Consider the following 18,602-nt stretch of genomic DNA (forward strand, 5'->3'; position numbering starts at 1 on the left):
TGAGTGAGACCTGGATATCGATGAAGAAAAGGACACGTTTGCTACCTCAAAATTTGGTCATGTAGCTTCCCGGATTAGGGCTGCACGCAGAGCTGAGTCTTTTAACGTGGAACCCAATTTTGTCATTGTCCAAACTGAGTCTGTGACGTGTTGTTTAGTTACATGCATTTCCAAGTGTAGACAAGGCCTGATTTTCAGCGTCTGAGAAAACGTGGGGACTTCAGTAACTGGCCTGGTATTTGACATTTGTCTTCATGCGCCAAGCAAATGAAGGTGTTTTGTATAGAAAAAAGCTTCCAAAATACAGTATTGAAATCCTAGGAAATTTACTGTTATGGGTGATTGTCGCTCCGGAATGTAACGATGGCTTCCATAGTTCTGTGTTTTCTTTCTGGTGAATTTGGCTTCATATTTAGCCATAATAGAACAAAGCGTTTGTAATTCTTATTCTTTTAATTAGTATGGAAATAATCCTTTCTATTGGTGTTTGAAATAGCTCTGCACACCAAATACTTCCTAATACGATAAGAGTGGGGGCATCTTTTGGTACCGAAGTTTCATTGGATTTCTGCTAAATAGAGCATTTAACATTTTACATTGAAATGCTTCCTTTTAAATGAATTTCAGAATTCCTAATGTTTACAAGTTTTACTAATTTTATCTCTTCAAAATAATTTGAACTGAATTTTTTTTAAAAAAGGTATGCGAAAATTCACATCCCGATCATTGCCTCTGTGTCTGAGCATCAGCCTACAACATGGGTTTCCTTCTTTTTTGATCTGCATATTCTCGTGTGTACTTTCCCAGCAGGGCTGTGGTTCTGTATCAAAAACATCAATGATGAAAGAGTCTTTGGTAAGAGAAAACATTTTAAAATTGTTTCAAAAACTCTTGTCTTCAGCTTGATTCTGTTTTGGTTTTGTTTGCTCAAAGCTGGTTTATGACATGTTTAAACCTTTTCTAGAACGCGGTATGTTTAAAGGGGAATGTTAAAAGTTGCCTGCATCCAGTAGTGTTTAAAACTGTTAGTAAAAATGCAGTTCGTGTGGAGATGGGTGGGACGGTGATGGAGTGCCTTGTCAGGAGCTGGGCTCAAAGCATTTGCCTGTGCAGTTCTGTTGTGTGGCTCTTCCACGTGCAGACCGCACACCCCTCAGGGTAGGGGTGCAGTTTCACATCCAGGTCTGAGCAGCAGCAGAGGGCAGACCCTTCCCCACATAGGTTGAAGGTGACCGATTCTTCTCCGGAACTTGGCGGTCATCCCACCACAGAGGATGATGCAAAATGCCTTCTCTTTCCAGATTTTCAGCTATTTTAGTGAACTGAATCTCTTGCTGCGGAGCAAGTGCTAGATGAGGCACAAGCCTAAGCAGAGGCGTGGGGTCCTGCTGTGCCAGTGACAACAAATTGCTTATTTGTATGAAGCTTTACTTTGATAGCAGACTGCTAAGACTATGAATGAGGCTTCTAAAGATGCAACTTGGAATTGTAGCCCAAAAGGAGGAGTGAAGGGCACTCACTCGCTCTTCTGCGGAAGCAGGAGGCTCCAATCCAATACAACAACCTATTGCGCTTACCCCATGAGCAAGAGGAACATTTACTGTGTTCAATCCCGTGACTTTGAAGTCTTTTATGCTCTTTTGTTTACGTGAGTCCTTGCAAAAAGCAGTGCTGTGAGACTCCCGTTCAGCCTCCTACTGCTGCATCGTCTCAGACAGCTGAAAGAGACCCGTGTGTGAGAACAGAGAGCCATACCACTTCACTACGAAGTGCAAAATGTTTATACAGTGTAATTTGATAAATCAGTGCCCCTCCATGATTTCTGTGGCAAATCACAAATCTTTCACAGAAGTGTATTGTTAAGCTGTAGCAAACTAGCAGTAACCACTATTACATGAACAGTAGATGCTCTTAACATTGCATGCGGGTTGTGTTCTTGTTGTTTTTCCTCCTCTGAAAAGTGTTCTGAATATTCCTATCCTGAGAATCCTGTAGGTTTTTTTGTTGTTATTGCTGCTTTGTTTGGGGTTTTCTGGGGAGGAAGGGGTGGAGGGAAGCAAAGGAAGAGAGTGGAGATAATACTATCCAGGAAAACCTGCTTCAGAATAGGGCTTGCAGTATCATCTTCTGTATCCATATTGTAATGTAGACAAGCCCCCAGTTTGTTCAGGGATGTCTCTAATTTAAATTAAATTTTGGTATTTTTATGAGAGTCTAATCCTTGCTCTTTGTTTTTTCAGATTTAATAACTTGTTTGGCCTTTCTAACCAAATGAAACTACCTGCCACTCCAATAGTATTTTTGGTGTGTGATATTAAATTTCACTAATAATGTATCTTCTGACACGTTATTAATGAATATGAAAATGGAGTCGTGTTGTTGTTAATAGTTGTCAAGATGAGTTTCAGGAAGGATTTGAGGCTTAAAAAGGATAAGCATTAATTAATTATCTCTGTAAATTAAAAAGCAGTACAAGAAGCACGCTCCAGTCTTTATACACGCAGATACTCAGCCCACTTCCAAAAATAGTTTTCTGGTGAGCACGTATGCGTGCAGTCGCAGGGAGTGTTACTTTCTAAATGTCATCAGTAAGTTTCTTTTTTTCTCTGCAGTTGCTCTGTATGCAATCAGTGCCGTTTATTTTGCTGGTGTGATGGTTCGTCTGATGCTCACTCTGACTCCTGTGGTCTGTATGCTGTCTGCAATTGCTTTCTCTAATGTCTTTGAGCGCTACTTGGGTGATGATATGAAGAGGGAAAATCCACCAATAGAGGACAGCAGTGATGAGGACGACAAAAGGAACCCTGGCAACCTGTATGATAAGGTGAGGGGAGGGAGCAGAAGTTAGGAGTTTAATAACGCTAGGCTTTCCTTTTTTTTTTTTTCAACTTTTCTGAAGGTCTGAAATTTAGAGTAACTAAGTGCTGTTCTCCAATAAGCTGTAAGTGATGCCCTGAAAGAAAATCGGTGTCAGTGTAGAAGTGGTACCTTCTAGCTGATCAGCAGTGAATCTTTAACCAAAGGAAGTCTGCAGTACTGACCCAGCTTTCTAGGCGGGTGATGGCAGGCAGGTGCACCTTCTCCTTTAATACAGCAGTTCTTTGTCACTCAGTGTCTAACTGCTTCCCTATTGTATTCCCTCCAAGACAAGATGAAATTAAAGAATAATATATTTTACGGGGAGGTACTTCTGTACTCTCATATTCCTGAAGAAGATGATGTTACCTACTCATGTTTTTATTTCTTAGTCCATGTCACACTAACCATGTCAGTGCATGAGGGTTTCTTCCTGTTCCTCACGGTAGACACCAGTGTCCTTCTTTCTTCCACTCTGCCTTATAAATGGGCATCGTCACACGAAGCCAAACTAAGTCCAACATACTTGCCCACATATAATAGATTTTTTTTTTCTTCTGAAAGGATTTTGGAGAGTAATCCATTCTTTCAAGTTGCTGCATTGTCAAAATATTCTTGTGCATACCTAGTTGATTTACACTAGAACTTGGTCAATTTTTACAGTATCCCTCGGTTTGTATGGGGGGTGCACATAGTGAAGGAAAAGGCATTTCATTTTCATTCCCATGGATGATTGAAATTGCCATAACAGCTGTGTTTGTGTTTGTTCAGGCAGGCAAAGTGAGAAAACATGTGTCTGAACAGGAGAAAACAGAAGAAGGACTAGGTCCCAACATCAAAAACATTGTTACTATGCTGATGTTGATGCTGTTGATGATGTTTGCTGTCCACTGTACGTGGGTAACAAGCAATGCATACTCCAGCCCTAGTGTTGTTCTTGCTTCTTATAACCATGATGGGTAAGTCATGCCACAGGTTTGAAAATAATTAAAGGACAAAAGCATTTCTAGTTCCTTTGCATTTGTAACTTGCTTCGCTTTTAATTATATTGAGGCAGAAATGGCACCTGAATAAAAAAAATCTTAATAAATATTCTGCTTTTCAAAAATACATAACAGTTTAAAAAATACTTAATATGAATACATAAAAATAATCCTATCCAAAGCCAGTAAGCATAATAGTTACTTTAAAAAAAAAAAAAAAGAACACTTGGATCATACAACTTGTTAATGAATATATATTCAACTGGCAGTGCATTTAGTCACATCTTCAAAAGCAGTTCCAGCTTCTGGCTGTTCAGCTGTCCAGGAGTTTAAACTCCTGAGTACAGGCTAGGGACTGAATGCCTCATGGGAAGTGGAAAGCATAAAAAAGACTTTCTTTGTGAGCCCAGATTTATCATGATGCAGTCAGTTTCTTGCCAATGTTTGTACTGATGTGAATAAAATGAACTCTGTTTTCCAGCACTCGGAATATCCTGGATGACTTCAGGGAAGCCTACTACTGGCTGAGGCAAAACACAGACGAGCACGCCAGAGTAATGTCATGGTGGGACTATGGTTATCAGATCGCAGGGATGGCCAATCGGACAACGCTGGTTGACAACAACACTTGGAACAACAGCCACATAGCTCTGGTAAGCGTGGCGATGTTCTGCGGAGTGCCAGCACCACCGTGTCTACTTTTGGACAGATAGGGAAGTGTAGATGTCTGTTGAAGGATAGTATGACCTAAGGAAAAATTCCATGGAGAGGGAAACAGAGGTGGAAGGAACATGTATTCTGGCAGTTATTACAACTCTGTTATAAAGGTTGGTTTGGGGCTGGAGGGGTCAGTTCTTCCTTTGGGTCCTCCCTTTTGTTTTCTTGGAGTTTCCAGAACTTCAGCTCCACTTCAGTTTGTCGTCTTCTCTTTGTTGGAGGATGGACAGCATTGAGTCTTGTAGTCACTCCCCTTGAGATGAGCACTGTGAAAGCTCACCCGCTACCGCTGCTTGGCGGGCACTGTCCAAACACAGCTCATTTCAGTTCAGCAGCACGTTTGTCTGCATTTTGAGTGGCTCTATGAAAACTGACCGCGTGAAATGCGTTTTTCAGGCATCTTGGAAATCTGAGAGAGTTTTTACATAGCAATGGAAGTGCTGCAGACTTGACGCGATTGTCTTCTCAAATCTGCAGTTTGATAAAACATCTGTACATTTAATTTCTGCCTGTTCTGAAGCGTAAGCGTGGTGCATGCAATCTATGGCAGGGTGTTTGTTAGCATTGGCCATGTTTACAGGGGAACCATCCTGGGCACCTAAACATTTTTCAGAAACAAAGAAATGCTCTATGTTGTAGCCTTACTATGTGCTGTGTAGTCAGCCATCACTCAGTGCCTGCTTCATCCCACAAGACCTGTGTTCTGCTACGTGGGCAGAATGCCAGGAAGAGCTTGAGGAAAGTGATAAAATAGTTTCTGTCTTCTGTCAGTACCCAGTGCAGCAGTTGGACCAGATGTGCTGGCAAGCAGCGTTCAAAATGAACAAATTAATTGAGTTACGCTTTGAGCATACAAAGCACTGTAAAAATGTGTGAGGTGAGGTGCTTTTGGCAGCGACAGGGAGCTAGCATCAGCCAAAAGAAAGCTTGGGAAATGGAATCGTTGGTGTTAATATTAGTCAACAAGCTTTCCCGTGTAATAAGGCTTTTCTCTTTTGTTGTTGTTGACCTGACAGAGTTAGTGAGTTACAGAGCTTTCAAAACTGAATGTCTGTCTGTGTTCATCTGTTCTATAGACAGCTCTGTGTTGCTGTTGCTAGCATCTGTAGTACAGATACTATGTCCAAACCTGCAGATTCCTTCAGGACAAGATGTATCAAGTGAATAGATGGACCACGGAACAGTCACCTGTATTTCGTACACACAGTAACTGTGTATGTTACAACACTTTATTAATATGGCTTTTAATAAAGAATTCTCTCCAGAATGACTGGAGAGTTGGTACTGTTAGCTTCCATTTGTGAACAAAGGGGGAAGTAAGCACTAAGTGTGTTTTGTGGCAGATCTCTGAACTTGTGTTCTGAAGGAGGCATTGCCCTGAAATATTCATTTGCCTGATGACTTCTTCCTGCGCAGAAATGGAAATCTGCCAAATAACTTCACACGGATAAGGATAATGGCCAAGAAACTGAGGTTCTCAGTCTTTTTGGCAGAGTGCTGCCTAAGCTTAGCATTTTATAATTAAGTTCTTGACTTAACTGAATTTTACCAATTTGGATGCAGTATTATTTATATTGTAGTTACGCCCTTCTACTACAGTGAGACATTATTATACTTCTAAGTACAAGAGATCCTACGGCAAACAGGACTACTGAACTGATGCCAGCTACTGACCTAAGTGAATTTTGTGAGTGGGAAAAATGAACATTCCACAAGAATTTTTAGATACAGCTTTAAAAAGATTTTCAGGGCCAAAACATTGGCTTGCCAGAGCTACACTTTTAACTCAAAGATAGCTCTATTCTGATATTTTTCTCTCCATAAACCTTCCCTTAATTCAGCACCAAGGGTGCCTATCTGCTACTGAGCGCAGTGCAGCATGGTTGCTTCAGGAGTGAGGGGCAGAGCTCAAGGAAGGAAAGAAAAAGAAGAGGGGGTTGCAAAACAAGAACATTGACATCTTAAAAAATGTATTCATGTCGGGCTGTCTGTTTTGAAAATAATTTGCAATTAGGCATTTTCTGCCACACTAACTTTTTGGCAATTCAGCTGTCACTAGAGAAATCTGTAGCTGCCACAACAGGAAAGCAGTTGTTACTACGCTTTTTACAGCTCATTTCAAGAGGCGGCCCTTCTCCTGCACGGCAGAAGCCATTTCCATGGAGGTTGAGCTTTTGGCCTTCTAAACAAAACAGTCGGTTTTCTTTACCTGGAAGGAGAATGTGGGGTCTGGTTGGTAACTGTGTTCTTGGTCTTGCAGGTGCTTGATCTGAGAATGTGCTCAGTAGGCAGCTGCTCAGATACTGAGGGTGTTTTTGCTATGATGCAGGTGGGAAAGGCCATGTCCTCGAATGAGTCGGCAGCATACGAGATCATGCGAAGTCTGGATGTGGATTACGTGTTGATTATTTTTGGTGGTGTGATTGGCTACTCCGGTGATGATATCAATAAGTTCTTGTGGATGGTGAGAATAGCAGAGGGGGAACATCCCAAAGATATTCGGGTAAGTGGAAATGCACACGGGGAAACTGAAGTGCTCTTGGCTGAGTGCGTTCTGTATTTTCACCTCCACTTTTTTTCTTTTTTAAAACCTTTATTTACTTGTTGTTTTTGTGGTGCTCATCACAGTGGGGGGAAATCTCAATTTACTGCAATTATTTGAAAAATATGTTAGGGGTTGTTTTTCTAGAGCAATAGCAGTGCAGAGGCCTGTAGTCTGTAGTACAGATTCCTTTCAGTATTTAGCTGTGTAAGGTCAGTAACGTCAAAAGCTTTTCAATTTATTTTTTGCATTATAATAAAAGAGCAAGGTATCTTTTATATTTCCTGTCTTACTATGCACCACTGAATTACTAAAAACAAAAACAACAAAAAAAGCATTCAGAATGTTTAAATTGTTGGTGTTACAGATTTCTTCAAACTCTAATAGCAGGAGACAAGTTAGTGTTAATATTTATTTATGTAGAGTTGAAGCAAGTTATTTGAATGTCTCAGATTGCAGAAGCCTGTAGTAATATTTGCTTAAGCCTAATGAAAACTTTCAGATAGCACAGGCATAAGGGAGAAGCTGCATGAATAGTTTCATCTGGTACTCGAGCTGAAAACAGCAAAAAAATTGTGTTTACAAACTGTGCACACAGGAAATTTACAATAACACTGCAGACCTTGTATATTAACAGCATGGCGCTTTTCACATTTTTAAGAGTAATTTTGGTAGACGTCCTCGAACTAATTTGTCCAGTTTGAAGTCAGTTTTCCAGTAACTGCTTACAGTGAAGTTGACAAAATTTGTAGCGAGACAAGAACAGGGATGGAGGAAGATTGTTCCACAGCATTTTAGGTTACAGCGAGGTAGTTTGTAACTGATTTTTACCTCCAGTGAGCATCATCGTGGCTGATTCGAATAAGCTTTTAAACTGCAGAGCTCAATTTAGATTCTTTAGAAACGCTTTTCGTTGTGGTGGTGGTGGTTTGTTTTGTTGGTTTTCATGGAGAAAGGAAAGAAATTACATTACGTAGAGGTTTTGTGTATATTGACTCTATCTTCTGTTTTTAAAGGAAAGCGATTACTTCACTCCTCAGGGAGAATTCCGGGTAGACAAGGCAGGTTCCCCAACACTGCTGAACTGCCTCATGTATAAGATGTCCTATTATAGATTTGGAGAGATGCAGGTTAGTGCTAACCCTCCTACTAAATCGTAATTAAAGTGTGAGAATACAAATGTTACTTTGATGCATTTTCCACCTTTTAGATCGAGTACTCCTCCTAGTAGAAGAATTGTAAGTAAGAAAGTAATCTTCACCAATTAATTATAACTTCCACACTACTCTGCTGCACAGAGCCTTTAGGCAGGAGCAGTTGTACTGCTAACCTACGCTGGCACTTAGCTTTGTGCTGTCCTTCACTTTGCCTCAGATGAGTGTCCTAATTCCATTATGCAGAGCACTTGATAAGCTTTAATTCTTATCTGGTGGGGAGCATTTGTTGTTTATAACAGCAAAACGGAAGTAGAACTATTAATTGTCTTTATTTAGTATCTGTCAGAAACCAGCCAATTTCTATCCAAGTCACACCGGTGTATTAAACAACACCATGCTATATAACAGGGGAGAGCATAATTCTCAGAGAGAGCTGCCAGTCCCCTTTGGGATCAAAACACTTATGTAGCAAGTCTGCCTGGTTTGCTTTTTTTTTTCCATGTTCTCACCTCCACCCTGTGCCCCAGGGGCTCCTCATTCTGATCTCTTCGCACAAGAACCCTTTAAGCAGCTGTAACTTTGAGGCCAAGGGATCATGTTCTTAACACAGGGGTCAAATTTGACTGATAACCCTAATAAGGAACTATTTCAGACTTGTATGGAAAAAACATGGAAGTGCAAATTATTTCAGTATAAGAGTAGAAAAGTACAGATTAGCAGCTGTGCCAAAAAAAACCCCAACAACCTACTATGAGCTGTTGTATCTTTGTCTTTCACTGGAATAGTTCCATCTCTGAATGCAGAAGTGCTGTTTCCTGCATCAACTGTAGGAATGAGTGAGACTTCTGTCTCTTTCTCAACTGTAAAAATAGAGTATTTTCTGTGTAGCAATAACCAATGTAATAAAAGAAATATCATCCTTTACCAGACCAATGGAAACTGTTGCCATGTGATATGAAGCACCACAGTTGGTGGTGATGTGTTTTTTGGGTTTTGTCTTGAACTAATACACAACTCTAATCTTTGTAGCTGGATTTTCGGACACCCCCGGGATTTGATCGTACACGAAACGCTGAGATTGGAAACAAAGACATTAAATTTAAACATCTGGAGGAAGCCTTTACCTCAGAGCACTGGCTGGTTAGAATATACAAGGTGAAACAACTAGACAACAGGGAGACGCTGGATCATAAACTTAGAGTAACCAACATTGTACCGAAACAGAAGTATTTGTCAAAGAAGGTGGGTTCCCAGTGAAGTAACTCAGAGGGGCAGGAGAAGGCAGTTCATTTTTAAGTCAATCACATAGCTGGTGAATTATGTATTTCCACTAGCCAGAATGTAACGGATACTGTTCATGTTAGTGTCCAATATCAGACCTGCCTGCTGGTAATAATTGTTTATTTACTGTCTGCTTAACTTACAAGCATGTGAAGACACAAGGCTAGATTTTTTTTAGGCAGAACGCTAACTGGAAATAGAGCGTGTCACTGGCTGTTACAACTCCGAAGTCTTCATGTAACTGGAAGTATAATCTCTAAAGTAAATCAATTCATGTTTCAGTAACTATGGCTCACTAAGTAAATAATGTGGAAGTTGCTTTCTGACTTTGTTTGAAAGTAGTGATGCCTAGAAGTTTAAAAATGGCACTTTTGTATGAAATAAATTAAATATGAAACTTTTGTTGATGGAACTGAAGTGTCTGGCTGCTTACTGTTTGAAGTCATCTTAGCGTTAGTTTGGCGTGCTGCTTCAGCCTGGTAAGAAGCATTTGTTATCAGGGAGCTCGGGAGAATCGCAGCAGCCCTGTCCTTCACGGCGTCTGACCCCTCTATATGCTAACATACGTTGCAAAAGGAATTCCAGAATCCTGTCAGAAACAGATGTGCGTGAATTAGTGCAGGCAGTAAACACAGGCTGCATCATAGAAGTACAACTAAGGAATGTTTGTTAGAGGGGACTGGTAAAAATGGTAAAAGTTGCATATTTTAAGTGAAATAAGGTATTTGAGAGTTGCCAAGGAAGCTAGTCTTACTTTAAAAAGACAACAGAAGTTTTACTGTGCCTATGGTGCTTAGAGTGTAACTTTGGATTGTAGGTGATGAAGCAAGGCTGTAGGTATAACTGTAGATGCACTGACCTCACCTGAGCTGTGGCTGTGCCAGTTCTGTCTAAAGGCCGGTTTGTTCCAGCACCAGCTGTTGTAGCACCAACTAGTGAGGATATTTCCCACTAAGGAATCAGTGAACCAGGAAAGAGCTTGGGGCCAGTGTCTAAACTCAGATTGCTTAAGCACATGCTGGGGGCTCGGTAGTAGCCGCGCGTTTCAAATGGTTGCTTCCTTACTGGAAGTCCGGTCCTGCTCCTGTCACTCCTCCGAGATAAGGGTGACATCGCTCAAAGTCAGCAAAGCAGCAAGTCTGAGCATTGTGTTCAGGTCTCATTTTAAAATACTACTATTATTTTTAGCTAGAAGTTAAAAAGCCATATTTAATTGACATAATGGAGCCTGCTGCTGTGCACAGCACATTGCAGCAAGTGTGGGAGCTGCTCACTGACGGTGCGGTTCTGCTCACCGGGAGCTAACTACTTATTTCGGCAATTTTGAATTTAATATGAGCCAAGACTAACATTAATGCTTCTCCCCATCACCACCTTTATTAAAAAAAAAAAAAAAAAAAAAAGTGAATCTAAAACACACAGATAATGACCCACGAGCAGAAAGCGCTAACTAGCCTGCAGGCCGCAGAGGACTAAAGACTAAAATAGGATTGTGCCGTTTCTCTTATTTTTGAAGAACAATTTTTTGCCCAAATATTGCTATCTATCATGCTAACTTCAAAGAGAACCAAATAGGGCAAAAGATGTAAGGTGGTATTTCCAAACAAAACTAATGCTCTCCGTCACTTCTGTTCCTTGGCCTATTTAGTGGAGCTTTATCATGTTGGTTAATTACTAATTCTGCCTCAGCACAAGCTTTGAAAATAATAACTCTACAGATTCTGTATATGCAGCCTGGAAAAGTACAGCACATGCAAAAGCGAATGCTGGGCATGAATTAACAATCCCAGTTTTAAAAATAATAAACAGGTAATACTTAGTTGAGGATTTACCCCCATTAAGCTCTTTAAAAATAAATCTAATGCTCAGATTGAAATGCACGGCATTAAAATCGCGGTCACGATTAAATCATTAACTAATACATTGTATTCTGTTTTTCTTTTTAGACCTCCAAAAGGAAGCGTGGCTACATTAAGAATAAACTAATTTTAAAGAAAGGCAAGAGACCCAACAGGAAGACAGTTTAAATACACTGTTGCGAATGCTAATACGAAGCAGTTGTCCTTGAGATAACCGGTCTTTGCCTTTAGCTCGAGTCATGTTTCACAGCAACATGAGGGTACAGAACCATCATTGGTCCAGATTATTGTACAAAATTTTCAGGCAATGTCTGATTAAAAATATTGGCTTATTGAGAACAGCTGTTTTAGATTTGTAATGTGAAGCAAGACAGAGCTGCTATACAAGTCTAGCAGCATTTTTTTTATTGGTACATATTATCCTTCAAATCGGTTGAGAATTTGGACTGACTGCACCAAAGAACCCTGTAATTTGGTCCTTGGCACATGCATACTTGTCAATCTCTTTTGGAAAACGTTCAGCTGAAGAGCAGCAGCATGTAAACTGGAATGGTTAAATCTAAAATGACTTGTTTTCGACAATTACGAGGAAATAAAGCTGTCTTTGAAATTAAACTTTCAAAATAAGTTCCTCCCGTAATTCCTACTCCATGGTTTCTTCAACCGTCCTTCCCTCTCGCTGCAGGCTGGTTTTGATCTGGGGTGTAAGAAGCAAAGCTGCAGTTCCCAGCAGAGCTGACAGGACAGATAACTGGGGCACGGTTCCGACCGGATGAGCTGCTTTTGGTTCACGGTGATTGCAGTATTGCTGCCTTACGCTGTCGCTCCAGCAGGTAGACGAGGCAAACCTTGCACATTACAGACACCAAGGGCTAAATTTGCATCCGCCGGAAAAATCTGCGACGACAGTAATGAATGCTATAGAAACGTACAGCTGAGCGCCACATGGGGGCTGGTGCTTCAGAACTGAATCTAAACCATTTTAGGGAAATGTTTACACGAGTAAAACAAGCAGAGCCTGTTCTAGGAGAGAAAAAGGTTGACAGGTATACAACCCCCTTTCTGTGGCTATCAGTGGTAGAGGGTTTGCAAACCTCTTCCCCCCCCGCTCCCTGCCTTCGCCTGCGAGGGCGGAAGTTTTTCTGGAAATCTGTTTCTCTGCATTTTTATTTAGTGCTCAAATCACCTGGAGGAGTCCCCGCTCTGGCGCTGTTTGCTTCCCTCTGCCTTTTATACTGATTTCTCGTTTGGTTTTTTTGGTTGTTGTTGTTTTTCTTTTTAAAGAAAAATGTGGTGAAAACTGTCAGATTAAATGCACTAAAATAATATAAGTGGAGATTGAACGTGTTCACTTTCCAGCTGTAGGAAAACTTTAAACAGACTTGAACATTTTCTTTGGATAAAACGGAAGAAAGGGTTTTGCAGTTTGTTTTCCTGCCACAGGTTGTAACTTTTTACAGAAACAGAACTTGCATCAGTAATTTGATGTAAAGTGCAGAATAGTATGTACCTTGTGTGAAGAAAATGTAAATTCACAGTGTTCTTTTGAGAATGTTACTGCTGACTTCTTTCCCAAGGTGTAGAATATTTTTGATTTATGAACTCATTTTAAACTTCAGTGGCTTTTACAGACCAATACTACAGCTGCAGCGTTTTCACAGAGGTAATTAAATCTGGATTTCTGGCCCCGTCATTTGGAGATTTCACTTTTATTTTGTTGCTTTCAAGCTCAATGCAGACCAGTTGTTGACTGTAGGGGAAAATAAAGTTAATTCAAGTTTTGTGTTAATAAGGGTGTTGTGTCGGTTTTGTTGTGGTTACTCAATAACATGGTGCTTCCAGTCCTAGCAATAAATTGAGGCGTTCAGACTGGGTAATGCGAAGTTACTGACCTCAGGAAGTTGCTGCAGTGAATCCACAGCAGCTACTTATTAAAGCTAGAAGGATGTTAAGTTAAACACAGGACCTCCACTGTGAGGAAATCCAAAGCAGCTGTGATAGTTTGAGGGAACACACCCTGCAGTGAACCATGCCAGCAGCTGGAGAAGCTCGAGCTGTTGCCATCGCTTACATACAAGCAGAAGGATGATGCATAATTTCTAGTATTCCAAGGAAATCTACACCCCGACTGCTCAACAGTGGTAATAAGCAGTCAGGCATTTGAAAGAACTTGCAAAAGTCAGCTGAACGGGTGCTGCCAGTCAGTCTCTTGTTTAGCAGTAATGCAGCCTGGCTTAAGAAGAGAGGTGGCCCTCCCATCTCCAGGTACCTTTACAGTTCTGTTAAACAATGTTTTCTATTTTAGCTGTCAGTGTTTTCCTTCAGTAGAGCAGAAATAACTACTAATTTTATAGTATGTATAAAGCAGTGTGAAAGGATAAGCAGCTAACTCCAGGAATCTCAACCAGCCTGGGCCCAAGTTCACCTACCACTTACCTGAGCATTCTTAAATCTAATTTGACTTCAAGGCTATTACTACTGGTCTGTGTTACAATGAAAACTTGCTTTGACATCACTAGAAAAAAGAAAAAAAAAGATTTACAACATACCAGCAGGTGTTGTGTGACCTTCCTTGGTCCCTCAGGAACCAGCACACTGCAGGTGCCCACTTCTCCCATTCTCAGCGCTCTGAGAGCTGAACCACCCTTGTACCAGCAAAGGGCAGCACGCTCAGTTCGCATCATTCTCAGACCTACCTTCCGTGCCGGGGTGCTTCCTTACTACAGCCATCCTCTTGTTGCTCTACTGAGTCGAGGGCTGTAGAGTTCGAGGCACAAGTGCTACAAAGGAATAAAAATCTGAAGGGAAAAAATATTTGAGCTGGGCTCAGCCCTTCGGTTGCTGAAGAACTACAGCTGCAGGCTCTGAGCCGGTGCTGCTGAAGTTCAGCATCACTTGGGCACTGCTTTGAAAGGCAAGGAGGGCACCAGTACTGTTGTTTGTCCCAGCGGAAATATTTTGACTTGTGGAAGTAATTCCAAAAGAGGAGGGGAAGTTGTTCGTTAGTTAAGTATCTATCTTGATAAATTTACTCTTGGAAGAAGCAGTTAAACGCTTTGACTGAGCCGTCTGTACATATCAATACCACTGAGTGAAAACTGAAATGAAATCCCATTTGGCTGTGACTAAAGCTGTCAGTAATGACACTTACTTAAAACACACTGTGGCCCTGAAGCAATGCAGGGAGGTGAGGAACAGCACTGAACAGCATTTCCTGTCTCATTTAGAGCCAGAGTTGGTCTCTGTTTTGCATTAAAACAAAGTCCTCTGATGTGGTGTTTCCCAACAATGTGGATGAACGTTTGAAATAAACCAGACTCACATTATCCAGCGTCTTAGAAATGCAGACCATGCCAGTGTCCAGTGCTGCAGTAATCTAGAGTTGTATTTTAAGAGAATCTGTTACTGATGAAATTTAAATGAAATCATTTTCAGAACTGAGAGAACATCTTAACCTTTCTCCTTTCTACTTGCCAAAACAAGGCCTGTGTTTCTCAGCCTTTCCGAAACCAATGCTGCCCTGCCCTGTGCTCTCTGCATGGTGTTGTCCAAGTTAAACAACATCAGCTGTATGGTGTCTGGCAGTAGTAACAGGGAGGAAACAATGAAGTACATAAACAAAAGGCAGAACTCCGCTGACAAATCACTCCTATCGGAACCATGAAAACAGATCACGCGTGCCCTCAGCATTGTAGTAGACCTGGACCTGTGGATGAATGCTACTCGTTAACTAATTCTTCAAGGGAAAGAGAGGGCGTCCCACTACTAAATGAAACATCTTTTATTCACGAGCATTGTACTTTTAACTTCACACATCGTGAAAGGAAGGCAAATCGGAAGAGTCTGCCAGAGCATCTTTTAAATGATGAAGGTAAAAATTTTCTTTCTGAACATTTCTAATTTGAGAAAAGAAAGAAGTTGCATAGGCTTTCTACAGGTGTGCACAACAAAAATCTGAAGTACATGGATTACATTACAATTCCGAGTGTATACATTGGCTACTTAAAATGGAAAACAAATCACTTGCAAGTCCAGGACAGCTACCAGAACAACCTACAGAATAAGGCTTAGGAATACGTAGTTTTCGGTCCTGTAAAATATACTGAACACATAACTATGAGAAAAATAAAATGACACTTCTGACTCTCATTCTGGAATCTCTTGCTGATGGGATCTTTAAGTAAGAGACTGTTTAATGTTTGTCTCTCCCGAGTTACTTTGGAAAAGAAGCAGCGGTGATGGCATCAGGGGACTCAGCATCAAACCAGACATTTATCAGAGCACAAGTGGAATGTTCTTGGCATGCACAACCAACCAACCATGCAGACATAAAAAAAAAAAAAAAAAAAGTCTTCAATGAATTACAAGCAGAAAGTTATTCAAATGTTGTCCTAAGAGAATGACTACAGCATCTCTGCAGCTGCGACAGCCGTGCCATCAAACCCGTGGGAGCTCTACTCTTCCCAGGCAGGGGCTGGGCACCTCACAAAGAGGTTTCCAATGGCTACTTCAGCAGCGTGTGGCTTGTTCTTTGGTGCACCACAGTCAGGGTTCTGGGAGGAAATGTTCTGCGCGTTTAATTCTGCCTTTAGAGTGGTCTTTGTGATGGTGCTACAGACTGCACTGATACCTCTTGTTACCTATCAGACTGACCTCTAAAACAAGAGCGGAACCGTGACGGCGTACTGCTGGCAGGTGGTCAGGAATGCATTTTCCTGATGATACCTAGTGGTGGGATCCAGTGATTACCACATCACTTCGGTGCTATTACAGAGAAACATCGACTATAGCTAAAAAAAAGATATTTCTCTTTAAAAAAATTGTCAGTTATAAAACTAAGCTCATTCAGTCCACGCTTTTCTTAAAAAATAGAATTTAAGACACTCATAACGTGAATCTTTCTAATGTGCAAAAAAAAAAAAAGTACATCCAAGCAGACAAATAATGTTCAGGAGGAAAAGGAGGCCGTGCTTCACTACGCAGAATTCTGAAGTTCAGCATGGAAAGATCTATTCACGTTACGTCCAGTGAACTAATGTCTCCTGGCACACAGGCCTCTGTATGGCCTTTGAGTTGCTCAACAGGTTTTAATATCTAGCAAAAAATAAAGTATTACAAAATGCAGAACACACAACAACACGTATAAGCGATCCTTCCGTCTAAATGTATTAGTGTAGAAGGGGCAAAGCAACAGTCATCCTATCAAGAAAGCAGACAAAAGGCGCAACATAATCAGCACTACGGCAAGGCAGGGCCCCTCGTTACTGGGTGTGAGAAACGGGGGTTCTTCGCAGGGTGCTGTTAGAGCAGCACCGAGCAGAAGTCAGCACATCTTACATCTGTTTGCTGTCACTCCTCTCAAAAACATCTGCACTTGTAGCAAACACAAGGTGAAAAGCAGTGAAGCTTTAAGAAACTTATAGAATCCACATTCTTTGTGTCACAGTGGGTACCTTACAAAGCAAGATCAAGCTGCAGGATTGTTTACTCTTTTATTTTACAAAACAAGTTACATCCCATTTCATTCATTTCATTAATAAAGTTCTTGTTTCGGTGTAGTAATTTAATAAATCGTTACTTGAACATCAGAAAATCATTCGTCTGAAAAGGCTTCTCATCTCCTCCCACGAGGAACCATTCAAAGCGATCACCTGGGCCACAAGCGAAAGAAATGAAGGTACAGCTCTGCCTGACCGAGGACTGAGGGGCTCTGACTCCACAGCAGCAGTGGGGAGGGGCAGCTCGGGAGGCTCAGCGGCAGCGGCTCCCCCCAGCTGCACCCAACTCACAGCCTGGCATTTCTGCACAAGCGCATTGGCAGCAGTTTGATTTTAAAGGCAGGGCTGTGAACCGGGGCACCTCAGACACAGACTGGGGGGGTGGAAAGCTGAGGCAAGTAAGTAAGTTTGAAGACCTCAGCTCTACCTGCCAGGAGGGATTTAGCAAAACGTGTAACCAAACGCATCGGCATGACAACAGCCAAAGAACATCACATAGCAAGACCAAAAGCAGCTGGCTAGGAGCAACCAGAGACCTGTGAAACTTCTGAAGTAGGAACAAACAAAACAGTGAGGACACACCGGGTTAGTGCGAACAACGTTCTTGAGAAGGTATTGCTACTTCTTGTAGGAGCAGAAAATTCACACCGCAAGTGACAGAAACATGCTCGCAAATCAGCATCCCAAGGAGCGCTGTCAATGCATCATTCGTACGTCAAAGTGAGTTACCCCGTGACTGCTGAGACTGAATGACTGCCGTTAAGGGACGTCACATTTCAAGTGCAAAACGTTTTTGGCAAAAGTGAAAAATAGAAAACCTTAACCAGTACTAATAAAAAAGTGGTTTTTAAATACTAGCACAGGGCCTGATCCTGCAAGCACGCAACTCGGGAACCCCAGCTGATGGCAGCCTGAGTTCTGTGCCCTAACGTTTAGAGGATAAGGTCTTTAAATCACCGTTAGTGTTTATACTTTGTTTATGTGTAGTGTAAGTAATACACACACAAACACACGTGCACACTGTGTGTCTATATGTGTGTATATCGTACACGTGCGTGTGCCTGTGTATCCATACACACCAAATGGCTCCTGAATCACCTTGAGCTTGTGGTTATTTGAGATGCGCTGTTCACAGTATATAGCTTCTCATGTGTATCTTCAGATAACGGGACCTACTCAGCGACATTTCACAAGTTATATACTGTATCTTTATAATGCCTTTAAGGTAAAGTTTAAGACAACTCCTGTATCTTGTCAAGGGCTCTTCCAGAGAGGATTCAAGTATTGCCAACCATCTCCCTGTAAGAAAATTAGGGACAGGTTACAAACAAGGTTTATACATATTGCATCTGCATACATCCACATAAAAGTTAAATGCCACCAATCAACACTAGAAACCATCCCTGTCCTCTGCAAACTCTGTGTTTAATGAACTTACAGGTATTGTTTGCAGAAAGAAAAGAAATTCCCAAGGGGAAGAGAAGCAGTGTGAAGACGTGGCAGACGAACTACTGGTTTAAATAGCTGCACATACTGGCTAACTTAAACACAGTTACGTAATGATTCTCTCAGTACATCTTATTTCCCTTCCCCTCTTCTCTAAGGAAGAACAAAGATGAACTTTGTAAAATCTCTCTCTTTTCAAGCAGATGAATCCCAAGGCTGCTTACTTACACTGGGCAAATATCCCTAGAGCATGTTCACTTTAA

At 41.3% G+C, this 18,602-nt stretch overlaps 2 protein-coding genes across 4 annotated transcripts in view; one reads left to right on the forward strand and one right to left on the reverse strand.

Moving 5' to 3' along the window:
* Positions 1–12,022, forward strand: part of STT3B (STT3B, catalytic subunit of the oligosaccharyltransferase complex) — a 51,996-nt gene extending 39,974 nt beyond the window's left edge. The window contains exons 9-16 of the mRNA XM_021388858.1: positions 701–855; positions 2,613–2,824; positions 3,628–3,815; positions 4,321–4,492; positions 6,886–7,059; positions 8,115–8,228; positions 9,285–9,497; positions 11,483–12,022. Of these exons, the coding sequence (XP_021244533.1) occupies positions 701–855; positions 2,613–2,824; positions 3,628–3,815; positions 4,321–4,492; positions 6,886–7,059; positions 8,115–8,228; positions 9,285–9,497; positions 11,483–11,563 (1,309 nt within the window). The 3' untranslated portion in view covers positions 11,564–12,022. The remainder of the gene's footprint in view (positions 1–700; positions 856–2,612; positions 2,825–3,627; positions 3,816–4,320; positions 4,493–6,885; positions 7,060–8,114; positions 8,229–9,284; positions 9,498–11,482) is intronic.
* The window catches only part of OSBPL10 (oxysterol binding protein like 10), a 104,123-nt gene continuing 100,682 nt past the window's right edge, over positions 15,162–18,602 (reverse strand). For all 3 annotated transcript variants that reach the window (XM_021388859.1, XM_021388860.1, XM_021388861.1), the window contains exon 12: positions 15,162–18,192. In XM_021388859.1, the coding sequence (XP_021244534.1) occupies positions 18,148–18,192 (45 nt within the window). In that variant the 3' untranslated portion in view covers positions 15,162–18,147. The remainder of the gene's footprint in view (positions 18,193–18,602) is intronic.

This window comes from Numida meleagris, chromosome 2, assembly GCF_002078875.1.
Source record: "Numida meleagris isolate 19003 breed g44 Domestic line chromosome 2, NumMel1.0, whole genome shotgun sequence".
Lineage (NCBI taxonomy): Eukaryota > Metazoa > Chordata > Aves > Galliformes > Numididae > Numida > Numida meleagris.